General features: G+C 39.8%; 1 protein-coding gene across 1 annotated transcript in view; it reads right to left on the bottom strand.

Moving 5' to 3' along the window:
* Positions 1-24,405, bottom strand: part of LOC121373734 (balbiani ring protein 3-like) — a 242,574-nt gene that overhangs the window by 35,874 nt on the left and 182,295 nt on the right. Inside the window, exons 12-20 of the mRNA XM_041500490.1 lie at positions 24,307-24,405; positions 21,709-21,813; positions 20,335-20,388; positions 17,528-17,617; positions 11,172-11,273; positions 10,665-10,772; positions 8,650-8,703; positions 5,487-5,585; positions 3,042-3,149 (exon numbers count right to left, since the gene is read on the bottom strand). Of these exons, the coding sequence (XP_041356424.1) occupies positions 3,042-3,149; positions 5,487-5,585; positions 8,650-8,703; positions 10,665-10,772; positions 11,172-11,273; positions 17,528-17,617; positions 20,335-20,388; positions 21,709-21,813; positions 24,307-24,405 (819 nt within the window). The remainder of the gene's footprint in view (positions 1-3,041; positions 3,150-5,486; positions 5,586-8,649; positions 8,704-10,664; positions 10,773-11,171; positions 11,274-17,527; positions 17,618-20,334; positions 20,389-21,708; positions 21,814-24,306) is intronic.

Here is a 24,405-nt window from a genome sequence, read left to right as displayed (position 1 = left end):
AAATTTTAAAAATATTCAAAAAGTAAAATAAAATAAATGACAGAACATAATAGGAGATCCTAGAAAAGGGGTATAGGGTGGTGGAAGAGATAGGGAAGGAGAGGTAGGGAAGGAGAGGTAGAGGGTGGAAGAGATAGGGAAGGAGAGGTAGGGAAGGAGAGGTAAGGTAGGAGAGGTAGAGGGTGGAAGAGATTGGGAAGGAGAGGTAAAGGGTGGTAGAGATAGGGAAGGAGAGGTAGGGAAGGAGAGGTAGGGAAGGGGAGGTAGGGAAGGAGAGGTAGGGAAGGGGTGGGATAGGGAAGGAGAGGTATGGAAGGAGAGGTAGACGGTGGAAGTGATAGGGAAGGAGAGGTAGGGAAGGAGAGGTAGGGAAGGAGAGGTAGGGAAGGGGAGGTAGGGAAGGAGAGATAGGGAAGGAGAGGTAGGGAAGGAGAGGTAGGGAAGGAGAGGTAGGGGAGGAGAGGTAGGGAAGGGGAGGTAGGGAAGGAGAGGTAGGGAAGGAGAGATAGGGAAGGAGAGGTAGGGAAGGAGAGGTAGAGGGTGGAAGTGATAGGGAAGGAGAAGTAGGGAAGGAGAGGTAGGAAGGAGAGGTAGAGGGTGGAAGTGATAGGGAAGGAGAGGTAGGGAAAGAGAGGTAGGGGAGGAGAAGTAGGGAAGGAGAGGTAGGGAAGGGGAGGTAGGAAAGGAGAGGTAGGGAAGGAGAGGTAGAGGGTGGAAGTGATAGGGAAGAAGAGGTAGGGAAGGAGAGGTAGGGGAGGAGAGGTAGGGAAGGAGAGGTAGGGAAGGGGAGGTAGGGAAGGGGAGGTAGGAAAGGAGAGGTAGGGAAGGAGAGGTAGAGGGTGGAAGTGATAGGGAAGAAGAGGTAGGGAAGGAGAGGTAGGGAAGGAGAGGTAGGGAAGGGGAGGTAGGGAAGGGGAGGTAGGAAAGGAGAGGTAGGGAAGGAGAGGTAGAGGGTGGAAGTGATAGGGAAGAAGAGGTAGGGAAGGAGAGGTAGGGAAAGAGAGGTAGAGGGTGGAAGTGATAGGGAAAGAGAGGTAGGGAAGGAGAGGTAGAGGGTGAAAGTGATAGGGAAGAAGAGGTAGGGAAGGAGAGGTAGGGAAGGAGAGGTAGAGGGTGGAAGAGATAGGGAAGGAGAGGTAGGGAAGGAGAGGTAGAGTGTGGAAGTGATAGGGAAGGAGAGGTAGGGAAGGAGAGGTAGAGGGTGGAAGAGATAGGGAAGAAGAGGTAGGGAAGGAGAGGTAGAGGGTGGAAGTGATAGGGAAGGCGAAGTAAGAAAGGAGATGTAGAGGGTGGAAGTGATAGGAAAGGAGAGGTAGGGAAGGAGAGGTAGAGGGTGGAAGTGGTAGCGAAGGAGAGGTAGAGGGTGGAAGAGATAGGGAAGGAGAGGTAGGGAAAGAGAGGTAGAGGGTGGAAGTGATAGGGAAGGAGAGGTAGGGAACGAGAGGTAGAGGGTGGAAGTGATAGGGAAGAAGAGGTAGGGAAGGAGAGGTAGAGGGTGGAAGAGATAGGGAAGGAGAGGTAGGGGGTGGAAGAGATAGGGAAGGAGAGGTAGGGGGTGGAAGAGATAGGGAAGGAGAGGTAGGGAAGGAGAGGTAGAGGGTGGAAGTGATAGGGAAGAAGAGGTAGGGAAGGAGAGGTAGAGGGTGGAAGTGATAGGGAAGGCGAGGTAAGAAAGGAGATGTAGAGGGTGGAAGTGATAGGAAAGGAGAGGTAGGGAAGGAGAGGTAGAGGGTGGAAGTGGTAGGGAAGGAGAGGTAGAGGGTGGAAGAGATAGGGAAGGAGAGGTAGGGAAAGAGAGGTAGAGGGTGGAAGTGATAGGGAAGGAGAGGTAGGGAACGAGAGGTAGAGGGTGGAAGTGATAGGGAAGAAGAGGTAGGGAAGGAGAGGTAGGGAAGGAGAGGTAGAGGGTGGAAGGGATAGGGAAGGAGAGGTAGGGAAGGAGAGGTAGGGGAGGAGATGTAGAGGGTGTAAGTGATAGGGAAGGAGAGGTCGGGAAGGAGATGTAGAGGGTGGAAGAGATAGGAAAGAAGAGGTACGGAAGGAGAGGCAGGGAAGGAGAGGTAGGGAAAGGGCGGAGGGTGGAAGAGATAGAGAACGAGAAGTAGGGATGGGGTGGACAAGTTTGTACAGATTATAATATAATAGCATCGAATATGGAGGCACAGCGCAGATTGGAACAACATGGATAGAGATTGTTGGAATCAACCACTATTTTACTAAATGCCCATTCCACTCTGTGTTGGTCGGAGATACGGCCCTGGGCTAGTGCTTATAAAACGTTTAAGACATCAGACTCAATCTCCACTGACGTCACACACATACAATTTGTATGGCGTTGTCGTGACATTGGTGTCTCAGACTATATTAGAGTCGAGAGTCTTGACTATCTTTGTTTTATAAGCACCAGGGACCGTGCTGATAAAACTGTTAAGAGACCATACTCAATCTCTAATGACGTCACACTCATACAATTTGTATAGCGGTGCGATGACGTTGGTGTCTCAGATTATATTAGTCTCGAGTGTAGATTTATAAGCATCAACCTGGTTATGTGTTACGGTTTTGTCATTCAGATTCCATAGTATACGACAGAACATGGTTCTAAAGGAAAGGTCAAGTTAATACAGATGATTATTGTATAGGATAAAACAGAATGAAAGCGCGAGTCAAATTAATATAGATACAGTTTATTTATTTATTCAGCTCATTGATTTATTAACCATCGGCTATTGGATGACAAACATTTAGTAATTTTGACATATAGTTTTAAAGAAGAAAATCGATACATTTTTCATTAAGTAGCATGGGATCTTTTTATCAGCACCATCCCACAGACAGGATAGCACATAACACAGGCTTTGAGATACCGGTCGTGGTGCACTGGCTGGAACGAGAAATAATTCAGTGGGCCCACTGACAGAGATCGATCCTGGAACGGCCGCGCAACTGGCGAGCACTTTACCACTGGGTTACGTCCCTTCCCAAGTTAATATCTATAAAGATAGTATAGGATAAAACAGGGTGGCACAAAGTGGACTTACCAAATCGACATCTACGTAGCGGGGTACACTGCCTCGAGACACGTACTTTGGTGCAGTCTGGAGCTCTGATGAAGTTTATGACCGGGCACTTGAACCCAGGTTTGACCCCTGTGTGACAGGAAAGAGATATCTAATTAAAGCGACAGAAACTAGTTTTTTTAACGCCTACGACATATTTTTTTCACCATTAACACCCTAGTTCCATCCAGCGAAAATAAATTATAATTTGGTTAATCTACAAACCTGTAACACACTTAGATCACGTTTTTATCAAATGGAGTGAAAAAGCAGGTTTTATATCGATAAATACCATGGGAATCCCCATGTCCCAATTGTTTGAAATAATTTTGAAAGTTTGTATTCTGATGTCACCGGTAGATGTCGCTCGAAGCACAACAATGCCTACGTCACGACAAATTTCACAGACTTTGGGTGCGTTCTTTTCACCTCTCCTGGACATGTTCCAACTGTTCTGTCCTGGTTGTATCCCCTCTCCAGATATCGTAGGACTTGGCAAAATTATTGGTTTTAAGGATTTGTAACGTTTTGTATTGAGATACTTACTTGTCTGAACTTTATTGTAACTGAAAATGTTCACGAACTGTGAAGAAAAATCTCACAAATGAACAACAACAAATCGGATGTTGATTGCGCGAACCGTGCACGAGAAAACAAACCGAACCAAAATGATAACGGTCACGTGGTATACCAAAGTCTGTGACATTGAAATGGAAATATCCCGTCTAAAAATAGATTAGACCTTGTCTGCTCAACGGTTTTTTCTCAAACGTGCGACCGTTTTTCAGAAATACGAAAAATGCATTTTGTGGTATTACAAACACCAGGATTACCAGGATTACCAAAAAACACTTCAGGTGAATGGAAATGTATATTCTAAATAATAAACGGTAAGTAAAGTGCAATTTTATTTGTGAAAAAAAATGGGTTTAATAGCGAAAAACAACGCCGTAATGGTTAACACCTAGCCGTAACTAGGGTGTGTCCCTTTAAAGCCGTTTTTGATAATTTAAATTAGAAATACTTACACTTTATTATTTAGAATATTAATTTTCGTACAGCTGAAGTGGCTCTGGTCATCAAGTTTATTTTTCAAAACCCCAAAATAGTTTTTATAATTCTAAAAGAAACGCACGTTCGTCTGTAAAGTAATGGTCATTGAGACAAGCTCTAGTTATTTCAGACAGTATTTCCCTGTTTAAACATCACAGACTTAGCTTCTCTCTGTTATAAACGTATCCAAATGTGTGTTGCAGGTTTGTAAATTAATTCAACTTAGTGTCCATTTTTACGGGCTAAAAACAGGTTCTGCGCCTTTAACGACATATCACGAATCACATGGGTTCAAATTTACATATACTGTTGTTGTTGCTGTTGTTGTTTTGTCTTACAAGTGTATATTAAAAAAACCGGGCTTCGTAAATTCAGATCTGTGTGTTAAGTCCGTTTACGTCAAAAGGCAACAGATGAACTGGTATGTAATTATTTAATGAAAGAACTTATAACTTCATACAGAAATCCCACATATTATTAAATTTTAAACCATACCAACTCAAATAATTAAAAAAAAAATATGTCAGGGTAAATAAATAAAAACAAAAAAGTGTCTTTAAAAATTGCAGTTAAATTGCATAGGTTAAACACGAAGTCGCCGTAATATTTTAAACCTAATCCGATTTCATTCATTTCAACTTATTTTCGTGCTTATATCCAATTAAGGTTCAAGCACGCTGTCCTGGGCACATACCTCAGCTATTTGGGCTGTCTGTCCAGGACAGTAGTTTAATTGTTAGTTGGTTAGTAGTTAGTGAGAGAGAAGAGGGTGTAGTGGCCTTACACCTACCCATTGAGCCCTTAAGAACTCGCTCTGGGTTGGAGCCGGTACCGGGCTGCGAACCTGTACCTACCAGCCTGTAGTCCGATGGCTTAGCCACTACGCCACCGAGGCCGATTTCAAACACAACAACAAACGTGAAGACTAGGTCATCATGAGTTGTTTAGTGTCATAACTCACATAAAACAGTTAGTGCGTTTTGTTTAACGATACCACTAGAGCACATTGATTTATTGATCATCGGCTATTGGATGTCAGGCATTTGGTAATTTTGACATAGTTTGAGGGGAAACCCGCTACATTTTCCAATAGTAACAAGGGATCTTTTATATGCACCATCCCACGACCTTTGATACGCCAGTTGTAGTGCACTGGCTGTTAACGAAAATAGCCCGATGTGCCCACCGACGGGGATCGATCCCAGACCGACCGTGCATCAAGCGAAAACTTTACCACTGGGCTACGTTCCGACCACTACCTCACATAACACCTTGTCGTTCCGTTATTGTATTTTCGGGTCGGCACGTTGCTTTAATGATTCATGAATATGTCAGTTTTTAACAGTGGATGTTGTGGGGAAAAAAGAGTCTTACCTTTACAGGTACAAGTTGGGCATCCACGTCTATCTTTTTTATAACCAAACGGACATCTGCCACCCGGTGGGCGTGCACAACGACGATAAGGACATTTGGCTACATTAAAAAAAAAAGAGGAAAATCAACTTGTGAAATTAAAAAAACCCAAGCATTCTGAGAGTATTTTGGGACAAAATAATAGAACGAACAGAAACACGTTTAAAGGGACATTCCTGAGTTTGTAAGATGTTTCCGACTACTAAAATATTTCTACGATTAAACTTACATATTAAATATATTTTCTTGTTTAGAATATCAGTGTCTGTATATTCAATGTGTTTCTGGTCGTCTTAATATTTGTAATACGCCCTAAATGGATTTTGTCTTCAAATAATTTCACGAAAAAATATATTTTAGGAAATTAAATGAAATTTAAACTAGTACAAATATTAGAACGATCAGAAACACGTTTAATACACAGTCACTAATATATTAAGCAGAACAATATATTTGATATGTAATTACAATCGTCAAAAAGTCTCTGTTAGTCGATAACATCTTACAAATTGCAGCAAACTCAGGAATGTCCCTTTAAGCAATTCATATCCCCTACCAGGCCCCGCATAGTTTCGTGATGCCTAACTTCAAGGGTCATAACTCTATGAAACAAATGTTTAACCCACCATAAAACAAATAGAAAACTAACTTGTGAAAGTAAAACAAGAAACCCCAAAACATTCTTTTAGCGCGTGTGCAAAGGGTTGGGTTCGGGGTTCGAAACCGCTCCTTGCTCAAGCAATTTTTGTTTCAATATATTTTCTTGGAGATCATGTGTCGACCCTCCTATACACTTCGCTGGCCTCCCCACAATGTAAACCCACACCCATGCCCGATAACATTCATGCGCATGCGCCTGTTCAGAGAGTACTGCTAAAGCAATACATGTTCCTTGCGGGGCCCACCAAATTGTTGTACCTACTAAGTCAAAGGGACACAACTCTGTGCTAAATGGGTATATCGCCATCAAAGTGAAAGTTGATCTTACTCTAATAACCGGACAAAAGAATACCGGTTCCGAGCACACAATTGCAATGCACCCGGGGGAAGCTGAACAAAAGAATATCGGCCTCCCCCATGCTCTCCCCCCCCCCCCCCCCCCCCCAATTTCCTGTCATGGACGGAGGCGTGCGCTACAACAGCTTGTTCTGAATGTGCACGTAAAACCCTATGACATGACATAAAGTTGATCTGTAACAGTACGTGAGAAAGACGCAACATTTCAACTCAGTTCCTTGCGACATTGCGAAACAGGTGGGTTTTTTTTTAGGTTTTTTCGCATCACACAAGTCCAAGGGTTATAGCTCTGTGAACAATGGGTAAATCTCCTAATCGTATACCCCCCCCCCCCCCAAAAAAAAAAAAAAAAAACAACAACAACAAAAAACCCCAAAAAAAACCCCAAAAAACCCACCAACGTTCGTCAACCTATATGTGGGATACACGGACAGACAGACAGACGGGCAGATAGAAAGACGGACGGACAAACAGAAAGACGGGCAGATAGAAAGACGGATGGACAGACAGAAAGACGGGCAGATATAAAGACGGACAGATATAAAAACGGACAGATAGAAAGACATATAGAAAGACGGACAGGCAGAAAGACGGACAGATATAAAGACGGATAGACAGAAAGACGGACAGATATAAAGACGGGCAGATAGAGAGACGGACATATAGAAAGACGGACAGATATAAAGACGGACAGGCAGAAAGACGGACATATAGAAAGTCGGACATATATAAAGAGGGAAGACAATAAGACGGACAGGCAGAAAGACGGACATATAGAAAGACGGACATATATAAAGAGGGAAGGCAGTAAGACGGACAGACAGAAAGACGAGCAGATAGAAAGGACAGAGAGAAAGACGGACAGACAGAAAGACGGACAGATGGAAAGAAGACAGATGGAAAGATTGACAGATAGAAAGACGGACAGACAGAGAGACGGACAGAAAGGGACAGACAGAAAGGAAGGACGGACAGGTGGAAAGATGGACAGACAGAAAGACGAACAGAATGGGACAGACAGAAAGGAAACACAGACAGAAAGACGGAGAGATAGAAAAATTGACAGATAGAAAGACGGACAGACAGAATGATGGAGAGATATAAAGATGGACAGATAGAAAGACAGAAACATGGACAGACAGAGAGACGGACAGAAATGGACAGACAGAAAGGAAGGACAGACAGATGGAAAGATGGACAGACAGAAAGACGGAGAGATAGAAAGATGGACAGATGGAAAGATGGACAGACAGAAAGAAGGAGAGATGGAAAGACGGACAGATAGAAAGACGGAGAGATAAAAAGATGGACAGACGGAAAGACGGAGATATAGAAAGATGGACAGATAGAAAGACGGAGAGATAGAAAGATGGACAGACAGAAAGACGGAGAGATAGAAAGATGGACAGATAGAAAGATGGACAGACAGAAAGACGGAGAGATAGAAAGATGGACAGATAGAAAGATGGACAGACAGAAAGACGGAGAGATAGAAAGATGGACAGATAGAAAGACGGAGAGATAGAAAGATGGACAGACGGAAAGACAGAGAGATAGAAAGATGGACAGATGGAAAGAAGGAGAGATAGAGAGATGGACAGATAGAAAGACGGAGAGATAGAAAGATGGACAGACAAAAAGACGGAGAGATAGAAAGATGGACAGATAGAAAGATGGACAGACAAAAAGACGGAGAGATAGAAAGATGGACAGACAAAACGACAGGTAGGTGACTTTTAATGCCTTGATAACACGTTTGGTTTGTTTAACGACACCACTAGAGAACACTGATTTATTAATCATCGGCTAGTGGATGTCAAACAGTTGGTAATTTTGACATATAGTCTTAAAAAATAAACCCACTATATTTTTTCCAAAAGTAGCAAGGGACTGTATATGCGACATCACACAAAAAGGATAGCACACACCACAGCCATTGATATGCCAGCCATGGTGCACTGGCTGGCGCGGGAAATAGCCCAATGGACCCACCGACAGGGATCGATCCCAGACCGCACTACAAGGCGTGTCTTGATAAATATGTACTCAAGATCTCACCTTTGAGCATGAAGAAGGTGATAACGTGTCTTTAAAAAATTTAACTTACGTCTTAATCGTACACATCTTGACGATCCGCACATTCCTGGACAGCAGATATATCCTGAAAAAAGGAGGGAAAAAAAAGAAGAAACTATTATTATTTGGTATAAAAGTTTTTTTGTTTCATTTTTAATACCCTTGCGCGTGCTGTAACCTCACCGTGGTGCAGGGCTGTAACATTATATTTGAGAATGGCCAATACAGCACAAATTGAAATTTTGAGTAAAAGTCAGTATCTATCTGTGATATTTGTATTTTTGCACAGTTCTTTACACTGTTTTTATTTAAATCTTGAATTGTTATATTGATGTTGATCATCACTTTATTTGTTTGTATTTACCATAGTTTATCACCCAATAGCCGATGTATGTTTCGTGCTGGTGTGTCGTTAAATATTCATTCATTCATTCATTTCATTTTTAATATGAAAATACCACCTTAAACAATATATACATAACACGGTTGCAATGAAATACTGTACTGTATTGTATTGTGTTGCGTTGTGTTATGTTGCATGTCATTGTGTTGTATTGTGTTGTATTATATTGTATTGTATTGTATTGTGTTGCGTTACATGGCATTGTGTTGTGTTGTGTTGTATTGCATTGCATTGCATTGCAATGCATTGCATTTCATTGTACTGCATTGTACTGCATTGTATTGTATTCTATTGTCACAATCGGCTATTTTTTCGTGACTAGTCTTGAACGTGGCACAAATTAACTTTTTGAACAGCATTATGCTATGGTCAGACTACCAATTGTCATGACGAAGTTGGCCAACTCGCTGATCTCTCGATCTGCTAGTCTGAGCACTCTTACAACTCCATTCTTGTCGTATACAACTCCACCGACCGATTAGTTGTCAATCTGAGCCCACCCAGGAGTCGGGAGTTACAAAAATTACAACGCAGCCATCGAGTTGGCCAACTTTGTCGTGACAGTTGGTAGTCTGAGACTAGCATAATGCTGCTTTAATAGTCTGAACCTAGATTTACGTCCAAAACAACCTTAATGATAGGTTCCAACTACCGACTGCCACTACAAGGTTGGCCAACTCGACAATCTCACGACATCTATGACTGTTCTGTTGCTAGTCTGAAAAAACACTCTTACAACTTGAATCTTGTCGTGAGGGATATTACAACGCAGCCATCGACTTTGCCAACTGTGTCGTGGCCGTTGATGGTCTGAGCCTAGCATTAGGCTATGCATTATTTGAACGTTATAGTTTGTATTGTTTAATGACACCACTAGTGCACATTGATTATTTAATCATCGGCTATTGGATGTCAAACATTTGGTAATTATGACTCGTAGTCATCGGAGAAAACCCGCTACATTTTCTTAATACAGCAAGGGATCTCTTATAAACTCTTTCCTACAGACAGCAAAGCACATAACACGGCCTTTGAACTGATTGGAACGAGAAAAGAAACAAAAAAACGATATGTTGAATGGATCCACCAAGGTGGTTCGATCCTGTGACCCTCAAGCGACTGAGATAAATCCCGCCCTACAATATTTGAAAGGGAATTATAGTCTAAATTTCGGTTGATTCATGCATCTAGAACGAGAAGGAAGGAAATGTTTTATTTAACGACGCACTCAGCACATTTTATTTACGCTTATATGGCGTCGGACATCTGGTTACGGACCACACAGATATTAAGAGAGGAAACCCGCTGTCACCACTTCATGGGCTACTCTTTTCGATTAGCAGCAATGGTTCTTTTATATGCACCATCCTACATACAGGATAGTACATACCACGGCCTTTGATATACCAGTCTTGGTGCACTGGCTGGAACGAGAAATAGCCCATTAATCCCACTGACGGGGATCGATCCCAAACCGACCGCGCATCAAGCGAGCGCTTTACCACTGGGCTACGTCGCGTCCACATCTAGAACGGAAGTAGTTTTGTTGTCTTTCCCGTCGTAAGTTGGCCAACTCTGTCCTGATCGTTGATAACCTGTCCTAGCATTACGTCCAAAAAGTGAAATGGTAAGAATTAACCTACCGCGGCGACACTGTCGTGTTCTGGAACATTGGCTGCTGAATTTGGCGACGGCACAGATCTTTGGGTTGGAGTACTTCACTAAAGGACAGCCTGGTAGATAAGGTCCTTCTAGAAGCCAATGGTAAATAATGTTTGTTAAATGATTTAAACTACGGCTATATGGTGCGTAATATATGATTATAACTGCAGTCAGCCGCTACATGTTTCCATTAGTACCAAGGGATCTTTTATATGCACCATCCTAAAGACAGGATAGTACATACCACGGCTTCTGATACACCAGTCGTGGTGCCCTGACTGAAAAGAGAGAGAGAGAGAGAGAGAGAGAGAGAGAGAGAGAGAGAGAGAGAGAGAGAGAGAGAGAGAGAGAGAGAGAGAGAGAGAGAGAGAGAGATAGCCCGCTGAAATATGATATAATTATAGAAGCCTATTCAATGTTACACAGATTTGGTGACGTACAAAAATGTTATATTTAGCAACCAATAATATTAACTGTTACAAACTTACTTTTGCATACGCATGTCGTGCATCCTCTTCTATCCTTTAAGTAACCATAGCGACATCTGGCGCCAGGGGGCCGCGGGGGGCATCGTCGACGTCGGCACACAGCTAATACGTGGAATATAGACATGAAATACAATCCACATTTGAGGAAAGGAATGATATGTTCATTTAATGATATCTTGGTAAATGTTCTTGTCTGATATAAGGTTGTTTTTTTGGTGTTGTTTTCGAGGGGTTAAAGTTGTTTAGTGGCTGGTTGTTGTGTTGTGTTTTTTTTTTTTTTTTTTTTTGGGGGGGGGGGGGGGGGGTTGGTGGGGGTTGTTGTTGGTTTTTGTGGGTTTTGTTTGCTGTTATTATTTTTATTTTTGTCGTTGGTTTTAGGTTTTGATTTTCGAGGGTGTTTGTGTGTGTGTATTTTATATTTTTATTTATTTATTTATTTATTTATTTATTTTTCTTTGCATTAAATAGCAACTCTTGGTTAGTAAAACCTGTTTACTGTATGCCTTAAGGAAATCACTTTATGTCACTGTCAACGTTAAAGAATGACCTTGTCAAAACGTCCGTTGGGATTCTTTTGTACAATGATACCAGCTTGAATATGTTATTAGTTTTTTTAATTTTTATTATCGTATTTACTAAAATATGTTAAATTATTGAAAACGATGTCATGTCTTTAATAAAAGAGGAATGGGTGGGGCCTAGCTCAAGGGGTAGAGCGCTCGTCTGAGGTGCTTCGGTCGGACGATCGAATTCCCTCAGTGGAGTCGCATTCAGTGTCAAATGGCTGGTATATAGCCAATCTGATTAAAATTAGCACTACTGTAGCTTTACCAGTAGATCTAACAGCATTGCGTGGACTCCCATGTCCATGCGACATTTCATCTATAAATAACAATTAAATATCGACCAATTGCACTTCGCCGTTTATAGCGTTATTCGGGAGCATACACATTCTGAAAATATCGGACGAGACTATTTATGCAATAGGCGAACTTGTTGGTCTATTTCAACATTAAAAAACAGGGGAAAAATGCAGTAATAAATTCTGCATTGTATACTAGTAAAAACGGATTTTGTGGCTATACCATCACGTTGTTTGTTTTCGTATTAAAACGAATTTTATATAAAATTTTATATTGAAATTAGTTTCCGGCATACTTCGTAATTCAACTGAATCATGTCTTGTACCCTCGGCATAATCCCGAATGTTTTCAAATTCTTTTCAAATCACTGGCATGATTTTGCAAGTAAGGTTTTGATTAGTCGAATGAAAGGTCAACTGGACATGAGCTCCAGCGGGGTGCTGTTAGATCCACAGGTAATAGTAATTAACCAGTGGAGCTAATTTTAATTAGATTGGTATATAGCAAGCTGTGGTATGTGCTGTCATGTCTGAGAGAAAATTATTATAAAAGCTCCATTATTGTCCTCTGATGACGTCATGTCAAAATTATCTGACGTTGAAAAAGTGAAAGTTTGTTTTGTTTAACGACACCACTAGAGTACATTGATTTATTACTTAAGTCTACATTTCGAATATTTGGTAATTTTGATGTATTGTCTCACAGAGGAAACCCGCTATATGTTTTCATTAGTAGCATGGGATATTTTATATGTACCATCCCACAGACAGGACAGTACATACCACGGCTTCTGAAATATCAGTCGTGGTGTACTGTCTAACAAGAGAAATAGCCCAATGGTTCCACCGATGGGGATCGGTCCTAGATTAACATTCAAAAACTGATGATTAATTACTCAATGTGCTTTAGTGGTGTCGTTAAACAAAAATCAAATTTAGTTTTAATAGAAGATGGAATGCGAGACAGTACCTTTAAGAAGGGTACAACTACTTTTAAAAGGTGTGAAACACTCGTTAGAGAACCTGTGAATATTCATACATCCAATCAGTTTGAAAAGGACGTCTGGTGAATGTCCGATGTATTCGTTACAACTGTTGTCTGTTCACGTCACGTACGTATATATTTGTCTAGGGAACGTCTATACGTTTACCACATCTCGCATGACTTCCAAACAAATTAAAAAGATAGAATATCTTGGAACGAAATATGTCCTTGAAAACCGAAGGTGTACACAACTCTATAGGGCAATGGGTTTGTCAATTCGGTTTGAGGTTTCAAGAAAGGGCGGAGGAACCATTACTCCATGCACGTATCTCAGTATACCTTTCTCTAATTAACTTGAAGGTGAACAAATTAAAGGTGCAATCTCGGTTATATATATTTTTTAATTAGTTAAAGGGACATTCCCGAGTTTGCTGCAATTTTAAAGATGTTATCGACTAACAGAGACTTTTTAACGATTGTAATTACATACCAAATATATTTTTTTGAATAACATATTAGTGGCTGTATATAAAACGTGTTTCTGATCGTTCTAATATTAAACTAGGTTAAATTTCATTTTATTTCCTAATTTGTTTTTTTTCGTACCTTCGAAATTATTTGAAGACAAAATCCAGTTTGGGCTTCTTAAAATATTAAGACGACCAGAAACACATTGAATATACAGACACTGATATTCTAAACAAGAAAATATATTTAATATGTAAGTTTAATCGTAGAAATATTTTATTAGTCGGAAACACCTTACAATATAGCAAACTCAGGAATGTCCCTTCACGAGAAACATCTTACAATGCAGCAAACTCAGGATTGTCCCTTTAATCATTTACAATGAGTCATCCACGTTATAATTTTCGCACCATTGTGCGCCATTTATCGATATTCTTGGGCCATACCCGGTATTTTATGTGACCCCTATTATTCACATGGTGACGAATAATTAAATCTATATTTTCGAAGAGTACAGAGCCCGTGCTTATAAAACGGTCATAGTCCAGACTCAATCTCCAAAGACGTCACACGCATATAATTTGTATGGCGTTGTCATGACATTAGTGTCACAGACTTTATTACAGTCTCGAGTCTAGACTATAAACGTTTTATAAGCAAGGGCCAGGTCTATGCTGCATAACTACGAGTGATGCTTGGTATCAGACATGATCCGATTTAGGGTAACACGTGTAAGACCATTTTTGGTGGAGAAGATTTTTTGTTTGTTCATATATCCATTATGCCCAGTGGTAAAGCGTTCGCTTGATGCGCGGTCGGTTTGGGATCGATCCCTGTCAGTGGGCTCATTGGGTTATTTCTTGCTCCAGCCAGTGCATCATGACTGGTATATCAAAGGCCGTGGTATGTGCTATCCTGTCTGTGGGATGGTGCATATAAATGAACCCTTGCTGCTAATCGAAAAGAGTAGCCCATGAAGTGGCGACAGCGGGTTTCCTCTCACAATATCTGTGTGGTCCTTAACCATATGCCTGACGCCATATAACCGCAAATAAAATGCGTTGAGTGAGTCGTTAAATAAAACATTTCCTTACTTCATATATCCATCATAACCAAAACATCTTTACTTGTTTGTACATAGTACATTGGAGAGATGTCCAGAAAGTTTCCATCGCTGATAAGAATTAGTGGCAGTTGACCTATCATCTGTACTGGAACATGAATTATATGAAGCTCCCGTTTCCTTGTCAAAAACATAAGGTAAGCTACACATGTATTCTCACAAACACTCTTTTGGAGCTGATTTATATTCAAACGTCATTTATGAACACAAAACTAAGGGAATCTTTACTGACTGATCGGTCAGCCATGATCCAAGACATACAGAAACCATGTGAAACCCAAATATATGCAGTGAGTTGGCTAATAGTGAACAATCTATTAATCAAACAAACCAAAAACATTGTGTATACACGAGATTTCGTGTTATAATAAGATATTTGTATAATACAAGGTTTAATTTATCATATGTTTTTATAGGCCGATTTATTCATGTTTAGGTGTATTGAATTCATTAGTATTACTGTTATCTTTAGTTGTTAAGTAGTATTGTTATACAAAACATATTTTCAAGTAGACATGTTTACGATTTACTTGAAAAATTGTGATATCGCTAATTTTGTAGTTAATTTTAATTTCGAACCCTGTACATCAATCCTTACATTTTTGTAAGTAAAATTACATTTTATTTTTATGTAATATCTACAGAGTGAACAAATATATATTATAGATAGTACTAAACCAAATAACTTCCGGCTGGGTCAAAATACGAGGTGCTCCCAACGTTTGATAGAGAAGTTAACACCACAAGTCCTGGGCACAATATGTAAGCAATTTAATTTCATCTAGTACCACTGTGTTATGTAGCAATGTGCCTGAAACATGTATGGGGTACCTGTACAAAAAAACTCAACTTTTGTGCGGAACTAGGGTAGTCACAGACGCTACCAGTTATCTATGAAATGAGCAGTATTTATATCCGTGGTGTTTATGTCGATTAGTCGCATATGTTACTATTGTCGTCTATGAGATTTGAGTTGGTTAAATACACCCTATATTTTGGCTTTTTACATCATAAATTTGCTCAATTCGTATACTTTTAATATTCGCAAAACAATTCTAGTCATCCCATTTAGGGCCCCATCATATCCTTAAAATACATTTTTAAAAGTGGCATCCACCCTAGGAGTGTTCCACTATGATGCCACAACACTTTTAGCATGGATGACATATTGTAATAAAATATGCCATTAAAAGTGTTTTAGGCTATTGTTGAAAGAAAAAAAGAAAGAAATGTTTTATTTAACGACGCACTCAACACATTTTATTTACGGTTATATAGCGTCAGATATATGGTTAAGGACCACACAGATTTTGAGAGGAAACCCGCTGTCGCCACTACATGGGCTACTCTTTCCGATTAGCAGCAAGTGATCATTTATTTGCGCTCCCCACAGGCAGGATAGCACAAACCATGGTCTTTGTTGAACCAGTTATGGATCACTGGTCGGTGTAAGTGGTTTACACCTACCCATTGAGCCTTGCGGAGCACTCACTCAGGGTTTGGAGTCGGTATCTGGATTAAAAATCCCATGCCTCGACTGGGATCCGAACCCAGTACCTACCAGCCTGTAGACCGATGGCCTAACCACGACGCCACCGAGGCCGGTACCACTGTTGAAATCCCCGGGCGCAAGATATACTTATTTTGCAATATTGCAAAATGTCTTGAAGAAAAGTCTGTTTTGTTTAACGACACCACTACAGCACATTGATTTATTAATCATCGGCTGTTGAATGTCAAACATATGGTCATTTTGACTCAGAGAGGGAACCCGTTACCTTTTTTTTATATGCACCAGGGATCTGTTATATGCACCATCTCACAGACAGGATAGCACATATCACAGACTTTGATATACCAGTCGTAGTGCACTGGCGAGAAATAGCCCACTGGTCCCACCGACGGGGATCGATCGTAAACCGACCGCGCATCAAGCCAGCGCGTTACCACTGAACTACGTCCCGTCCCTTCATAATACAACAATGCATGCCTGTATGGTTTTACTTACGTGCGGCTACCGCGACCAGTGCCAGTAGAACTCCTAACACAACCAAGCACTTCATGGCACGTTTGTGATACTACAGGCTACGGTGTATCAATATATATACACGAAGCTTTGTTTGTACTGTGGGGGAAACGGGTACAGGAAGTCCTCTGTAGTGTGTGCGAGTGTAATTGGACAAATTGTGAAACACATATAACACCCGGGGCGCATACGGCTTGTTCCTATCGCCGATTGGCTGTTTTTCACGTCATGACGTCTGCAGCATGGAATAAACTGTATGTTTAATGTCTGTATGGATTTCATGCTTCATTTGTTGACAGATGTGTGATATTTACTTTGAGGGTCTCTCTCTCTCTCTCTCTCTCTCTCTCTCTCTCTCTCTCTCTCTCTCTCTCTCTCTCTCTCTCTCTCTCTCTGTCTCTCTCTCCCTTCATCCCTATCTCTCTCGCCCTGCCTCTCTGTCTCGTTCTCTCTGTCTTTCGGCTCTCTGTCTTTCGGCTCTCTCTCTCTCTCTCTCTCTCTCTCTCTCTCTCTGTCTCTCTGTGTCTGTGTGTCTGTGTGTGTGTGTCTGTGTGTGTGTGTCTGTGTGGTGTGTGTGTGTGTGCGCGACTCTCTCTCTCTTTCTCTCTCTCTCTCTCTCTGTATGTGTGTGTGTGTGTGTTTGTGTGTGCAGACCGACCGCGCATGAAGCAAACGCTTTACAACTGGACTACGTCACGCCTCCTCATAAAAAAACGGAGACACATAAACATATTCTGAGCGACAGCCAGTGACAGACGCACAGGCAGAAATACAGAGGTGGAGATAAAACATAGACACAGACCTCAGACAAACTCGAGAAGAAGAAATAAAAAAAAGTCATAGAAAAACAGACAGACAGACAGACAGAGAAATATTAATTATTGTAACTTACATCTACACATGCATGTTCGACATCCTTTTCTGGTTCTAACGTAGCCATAGCGACATCGGCGACGACAGGGACGACGGGGAGGACAAACAGCTACAACAACAAATATGACAACGACACATGTATTAAAGGGCATTACTATAGTTACATGTACAATTTTATTATATATATATATATATATATATATATATATATATATATATATATATATATATATTACATTGTTTTTTTACATTTATAAATTATTTGTCAAATATAACTACAACTTAAAGGTGCATCATCTTACATGTAGTTGTGAAATAATTTGTGAACAAATTGAAGGTGTTTTATCATAGTTGCAAATGCCATATTTCCCTGCGGGCTACTGTTCGCCCTTACAATAAAGTCAACCTTGAATATAGCGCCTGTCTGTATGTGTGTAATGTAACGTATTTAACTCACAACTAAGTCCGAAAAAGTTAACCTTTAATGTAGTGTCGGTCTGTATGTGTGTAATGTAACGCATTTAACTGACGTCTACGTATGAATAGTTCACCATTAATATAGTGTCTGTATGTGTGTAATGTAACGTATTTAACTGATGTCTATGTATGAATAGTTAACCATTAATATAGTGTCTGTCTGTATGTGTGTAATGTAACGTATTTAACTCACGTCTAAGTATGAATAGTTCACCATTAATATAGTGTATGTCTGTATGTGTGTAATGTAACGTATTTAACTCACGTCTATGTATGAATAGTTAACCATTAATATAGTGTCTGTCTGTATGTGTCTAATGTAACGTATTTAACTGACGTCTCAGTCTGAATAAAGTTAACCCTTAATATAGTATATTTCTCTGTGTGTAATGTAACACATTTAACCAACGTCTAGGTCTGAACAAAGTTAACCATTAATGTGTTGTATGTCTATATGTGAGTAAGGGTCGGTCCATAAATGTCAATGGTTTTCATAATCCTAACAATGTTAGGATTGGGTTTGACCCCCTCCCCCGCTCCCCTAATCCTAACATAAAAACATTGATATAATGTGTACGAAACATTGACCTTCGATGGACCGATGTTTTACCTGAAAAGCAATCCGAACATGGCTTTTACCCCCTCCCCCCTTCCGAACATTGTTCGGATTGTGAAGCACATCGATATTTATGGACCGTCCCTAGTGTAACGTATTTAACTTACGTTTCAGTCTGAATAAAGTTAACTATTAATACAGTGTCTTTCTCTGTGTGTATAATATAACATATTTAACCAACGTCTTTGTCTGAACAAAGTTAACCTTTAATGTACTGTATGTCTGTATGTGTTTAATGCAACATATTTAACTCACGACTCAGTCTGAATAAAGTTAACCTTTAAAGGGACATTCCTGAGTTTGCTGCAATGTTTAAGATGTTATCGACTAACAGAGACTTTTTAACGATTGTAATTACATATCAAATATATTTTGTCGGCTTAAAATATTAGTGGTTGTATATTAAATGTGTTTCTAATCGTTCTAATATATGTACTAGGTTAATTTGCATTTTATTTCCTAAAAACGTTTTTTTCGTACGTACGAAATTAGTTGAAAACAAAACCCAGTTTGAGCTTCTTACAAATATTAAGACGACCAGAAACACATTGAATATACAGACACTGATATTCTAAACAAGAAAATATATTTAATATGTAAGTTTAATCGTAGAAATATTTTATTAGTCGGAAACATCTTGCAATGCAGCAAACTCAGGAATGTCCCTTTAATATAGTGTCTGTCTGTATGTGTGTAATGTAACGTATTTAACTCACAACTAGATCTGAACAAAGTTAACCTTTAATGCATTGTATGTCTATTTGTGTCTAATGAAACACATTCAACTAACGTCTAGGTCTGAACAAAGTTAACCTTTAATATAGTGTCTGTCTGTATGTGTGTAATGTAACGTATTTAACTGACGTCTAAGTATGATTAGTTAACCATTAATATAGTGTCTGTCTGTATGTGTGTAATGTAACGTATTTAACTCACGTCTAATTATGAATAGTTAACCATTAATATACTGTCTGTCTGTATGTGTGTAATGTAACGTATTTAACTGACGTCTGTGTATGAATAGTTCACCATTAATATACTGTTTGTCTGTATGTGTGTAATTATAACGCATTTAACTGACGTCTAAGTATGAATAGTTCACCATTAATATAGTGTATGTCTGTATGTGTGTAATGTAACGTATTTAACTCACGTCGAAGTATGAATAGTTAACCATTAATATAGTGTCTGTCTGTATGTATGTGTGTAATGTAACGTATTTAACTCACATCTATGTATGAATAGTTCACCATTAATATAGTGTCTGTCTGTATGTGTGTAATGTAACGCATTTAACTGACGTCTAAGTATGAATAGTTCACCATTAATATAATGTCTGTCTGTATGTGTGTAATGTAACGCATTTAACTGACGTCTAAGTATGAATAGTTCACCATTAATATACTGTTTGTCTGTATGTGTGTAATGTAACGTATGTAACTGACGTCTAATTATGAATAGTTAACCATTAATATACTGTCTGTCTGTATGTGTGTAATGTAACGTATGTAACTGACGTCTAACTATGAATAGTTAACCATTAATATACTGTCTGTCTGTATGTGTGTAATGTAACGCATTTAACTGACGTCTAACTATGAATAGTTAACCATTAATATACTGTCTGTCTGTATGTGTGTAATGTAACGCATTTAACTGACGTCTAACTATGAATAGTTAACCATTAATATACTGTCTGTCTGTATGTGTGTAATGTAACGCATTTAACTCACTTCTCAGTCTAAAACATCTTCTTCTGCCGCACACACCTTTACAACATATTGTTCCTGGAGTAAGCAAAAAAGAAATGTTTTGTTTATCGACACCACTAGAGCACATTGATTTATTAATCATCGGCTACTGAACGCTAAACATATAGTAATTTTGACGTATAGTCTCAGGAGAGTAAACTCTTTTATTTTTTATGTGCACCATCCCACAGACAGTACAGCACATTTTAATCGCCGTATCCTAACCGCACGTGTACTGCGCGACGGATAAATGTGTCGCGTCGCACGCGTTCAGTTAAGCTATGTCCTAACCGCACGCGTACTGCGCGACGAATAAATGTGTCGCGTCGCACGCGTTCAGTTAAGCTATATCCTAACCGCACGTGAACTGCACGACGGATAAATGTGTCGCGTCGCACGCGTTCAGTTAAGCTATATCCTAACCGGACGCGCGCGACGCCAGCGATGCGAGCGACGCGACAATATTTCTATCCTATCCAGACGCGATCATAACGACAGTCTTCTTTTTAAAATTGTTATCATCAGTTGAAACAGCCAAGTAAAAGGTGTTTGATTAGTTAATATATGTTTGTCGCTCGTGTCATGCGACAAAAAATAGAACTAATTCCTATCAGTATTGTGTCGCGCGCTCGACTACACGAATCTGTCGCGCCGTACGCCTGCGGTTAGGATACAGCATTAGGATACGAAGATTGAAATCAATGATTTCAAAAATAATTGCTCGCTTCCCTCGCGGCCGGTTAGGATACAGCTTTTCAATAACGTGAAACAAGTGTCTGTGTCGTTCTTCTCGATAGCCGTTACTTCTCACAGATATGTAAGTTTCTAAAAATATGAAAACAAATGCATTTTGTGGTATTAGAAACACCAGGATGATCAGAAACACTTCGGATGTAGGCAAATGCAAATCTAAACAATAAATATAAAAAGAAAACATGTCTGATTTTAGATTAGGCCGTAGTGTTTAAAGGCATATTGTCACAGACCACTGACCTATGAAATGACCTAACAAAATATTACCTGAAAAAAATATATATTGGATCTGTCCCTAAATGTACTTTAGTCAACCATCTACATAACCACCATATTCCTCTTATTAAGGATATTTTGTACAAATAATTGAATTATGGCAATGGTCCATAAGTAAAAAAACTAAAATTGCGGAGAGGGTTGACATGGATTTCACTCCATCATGGTTCAGTTACGGTGATGCGATAGCTAGGTTTGGTTTCCAAAAATTAATGCAATTTTCATTTACTATCAATTTTTAGAGAAATAAGGTCCTTACATCCGTGACAGTATGCCTTTAAAAACTAGGGTCTGCCGCTTTAAATTACCCTAAACATACACGCATACCTCTGGGACACCTTTTTCGTGCAGAACACTGGTTCCTCATCACCAACCGCCGACAGAACGTCTTGCCGTACGTTCTAACCACTGGACACAGTCTACTGAACGTCCCTGTGGTGAGAGAATGAAGCAGTCTATTACCGTAAAGTCTGAACTAGAAGGCTGTAGTCCGTCACACAGAGAACGCCTTATTTTTCTCATACTATGGAATTTACTGTAAGTTCTGTATTTCTGACCCGATTGCTTTGTACATTGCACACAAAAATAGTTTTGTTTTTTTTGTTTTTTTGTTTTAGGTCATTTCCAAAACATGTTTAGTTTTCAAATTCTTAACTGAAACCAAACTGAAATTATTTACAAAACAACAACACATTTTTATTGAATAAATGGTCGAACTACAGACTTCTTGGGTTTTTTCTTTTTCTTTTTTGCGATACTAAGAATTTCTCATGTTTTTCAAGGGATATTTTATATGCACCATCCCATAGACAGGGTAGTACATACCACGGTCTTTGATATGCCAGTCGTGGTGCTCTGGCTGGAACGAGAAATAGCCCAATGGGCCAACCGACGGGGATCGATCCCACACCGACCGCGCATCGAGCGAGCGCTTTACCACTTGGCTACGTCCCGCACTTTTGCACCCTTAGATGTGTATACACATAGAAAATGAAATGAAAATAGATAAGGGAATACATAAATAATAATAGCAAATATTGATTGCAACTAAACTCCTTATCAAAATATCATCAACCGGCCTTGGTGGCGTCGTGGTTAGGCCATCGGTCTACAGGCTGGTAGGTACTGGGTTCGAATCCCAGTCGAGGCATGGGATTTTTAATCCAGATACCGACTCCAAACGCTGAGTGAGTGCTCCGCAAGGCTCAATGGGTAGGTGTAAACCACTTGCACCGACCAGTGATCCATAACTGGTTCAACAAAGGCCATGGTTTGTGCTATCCTGCCTATGGGAAGCGCAAATAAAAGATCCCTTGTTGCTAATCGGAAAGAGTAGCCCATGTAGTGGTGATAGCGGGTTTCCTCTCAAAATCTGTGTGGTCCTTAATCATATATCTGACGCCATATAACCGTAAATACAATGTGTTGAATGCGTCGTTAAATAAAACATTTCTTTATTTCTTTCACGGTGGCGTCGTGGTTAGGCCATCGGTCTACAGGCTGGTAGGTACTGGGTTCGGATCCCAGTCGAGGCATGGGATTTTTAATCCAGATACCGACTCCAAACCCTGAGTAAGTGCTCCGCAAGGCTCAATGGGTAGGTGTAAACCACTTGCACCGACCAGTGATCCATAACAGGTTCAACAAAGGCCATGGTTTGTGTTATCCTGCCTGTGGGAAGCGCAAATAAAAGATCCCTTGCTGCTAATCGGAAAGAGTAGCCCATGTAGTGGTGGTTGGAGTTCAAGAAAATATAAGATGACATTTTCTAAAGTTGATGCGAACAAGATAGCGGCCATGTTCCAAAATAGGCGCATGTCCATCAATAAAATTGTATATGTTTAGAACTACAACACTAAGAAATGTGATCTTGGTGTCCAGATGTCTATAGAGTCAGTAAGTTCATCAAAACTGTTAGTAATACTGTGAGATAATTGTTTGTCTAATAGTTAAAATGACAGATTACAATGGCGGTGTTTTTGGAATGAAAATCGAATAATTTATTTTAAATATTAAACTTCGATAGTTGATAATACTAAAACGATATTTAATTTTAAATTTTAAAATTTCGTCTAAACTAATAAATCAATAAGAGGTACATATGCTATCTAATCATATATGTGATGTATAAATACGTTTGCCTTCGAAAATCAAACGTAATCTATTAGGAGGTGTGATAGCGACATAATTACACATTTGGCCTTTCATATGAATGAAACAAAGAAACAAATGGAATGAATGAATGAATGAATGAATGAATGACTGTTTAACGACACACAATCACAAATGGCGATTTAACTGAGTTCCTTGACCCCTAAAACCCATAATGGATGGAGGGTCAATAGTAGACCAACCGCGTATCAGCTTCTGCTTCAGGACTAGAAGTGAAAAATATGCTGTAAAGGCATCACCACTTTACTAACGAATTAAAGTCGGTATGTGTGTCCCGGCCCTTATTTCTTTCCAGCAGTAAATGTCCATGCATATATTTTGTTAAGTCAATCACTGTGTAAGGGCCACGCCACACGACAGTAGCCAACTGTGACAAGACAACACACAGTACGATTTTGTCGTTTTCTATTTGCAACTGGCTATTTTCGTATTGACAATAATTATTCCCGCTCAAAAATAGTAGCGGTCTGGAAATTGGTCAACAGGCGTTAGCCTATCATTTGGGCCATAATAAGCAATAAATTATATCAGTAATAATTATAAATTGTTCCAAATTTACTATTGGCAACATATTGGCCATTTTCGTACGAGCAATTTGTACCCTCTAGCGTCACAGTGTAAATATATTCTAAGCAATAAAATAAAACGTAATAATTAGAACTTGTTCCAAATTTACTATTGGTGTTTTCGTCCGAGACAGTTGTACCGTGTGGCCACGCCTTTAACTCTGCCTCTATCTGATTGTCAACTTACGTTTGCACGTGCATGTTCGACATCCGTTCCTGTCTACGATGTAACCAGCGCGACATTTGAAACCCGGTCGGTGTCGACAGTAACGACGTCGACAGGTAG

Source organism: Gigantopelta aegis, chromosome 5, assembly GCF_016097555.1.
Source record: "Gigantopelta aegis isolate Gae_Host chromosome 5, Gae_host_genome, whole genome shotgun sequence".
In the NCBI taxonomy this organism is placed as follows: Eukaryota; Metazoa; Mollusca; class Gastropoda; order Neomphalida; family Peltospiridae; genus Gigantopelta; species Gigantopelta aegis.
The sequence above is the reverse complement of the archived record's forward strand: the minus strand, read 5'-3'. Positions and strand labels throughout refer to the sequence as shown.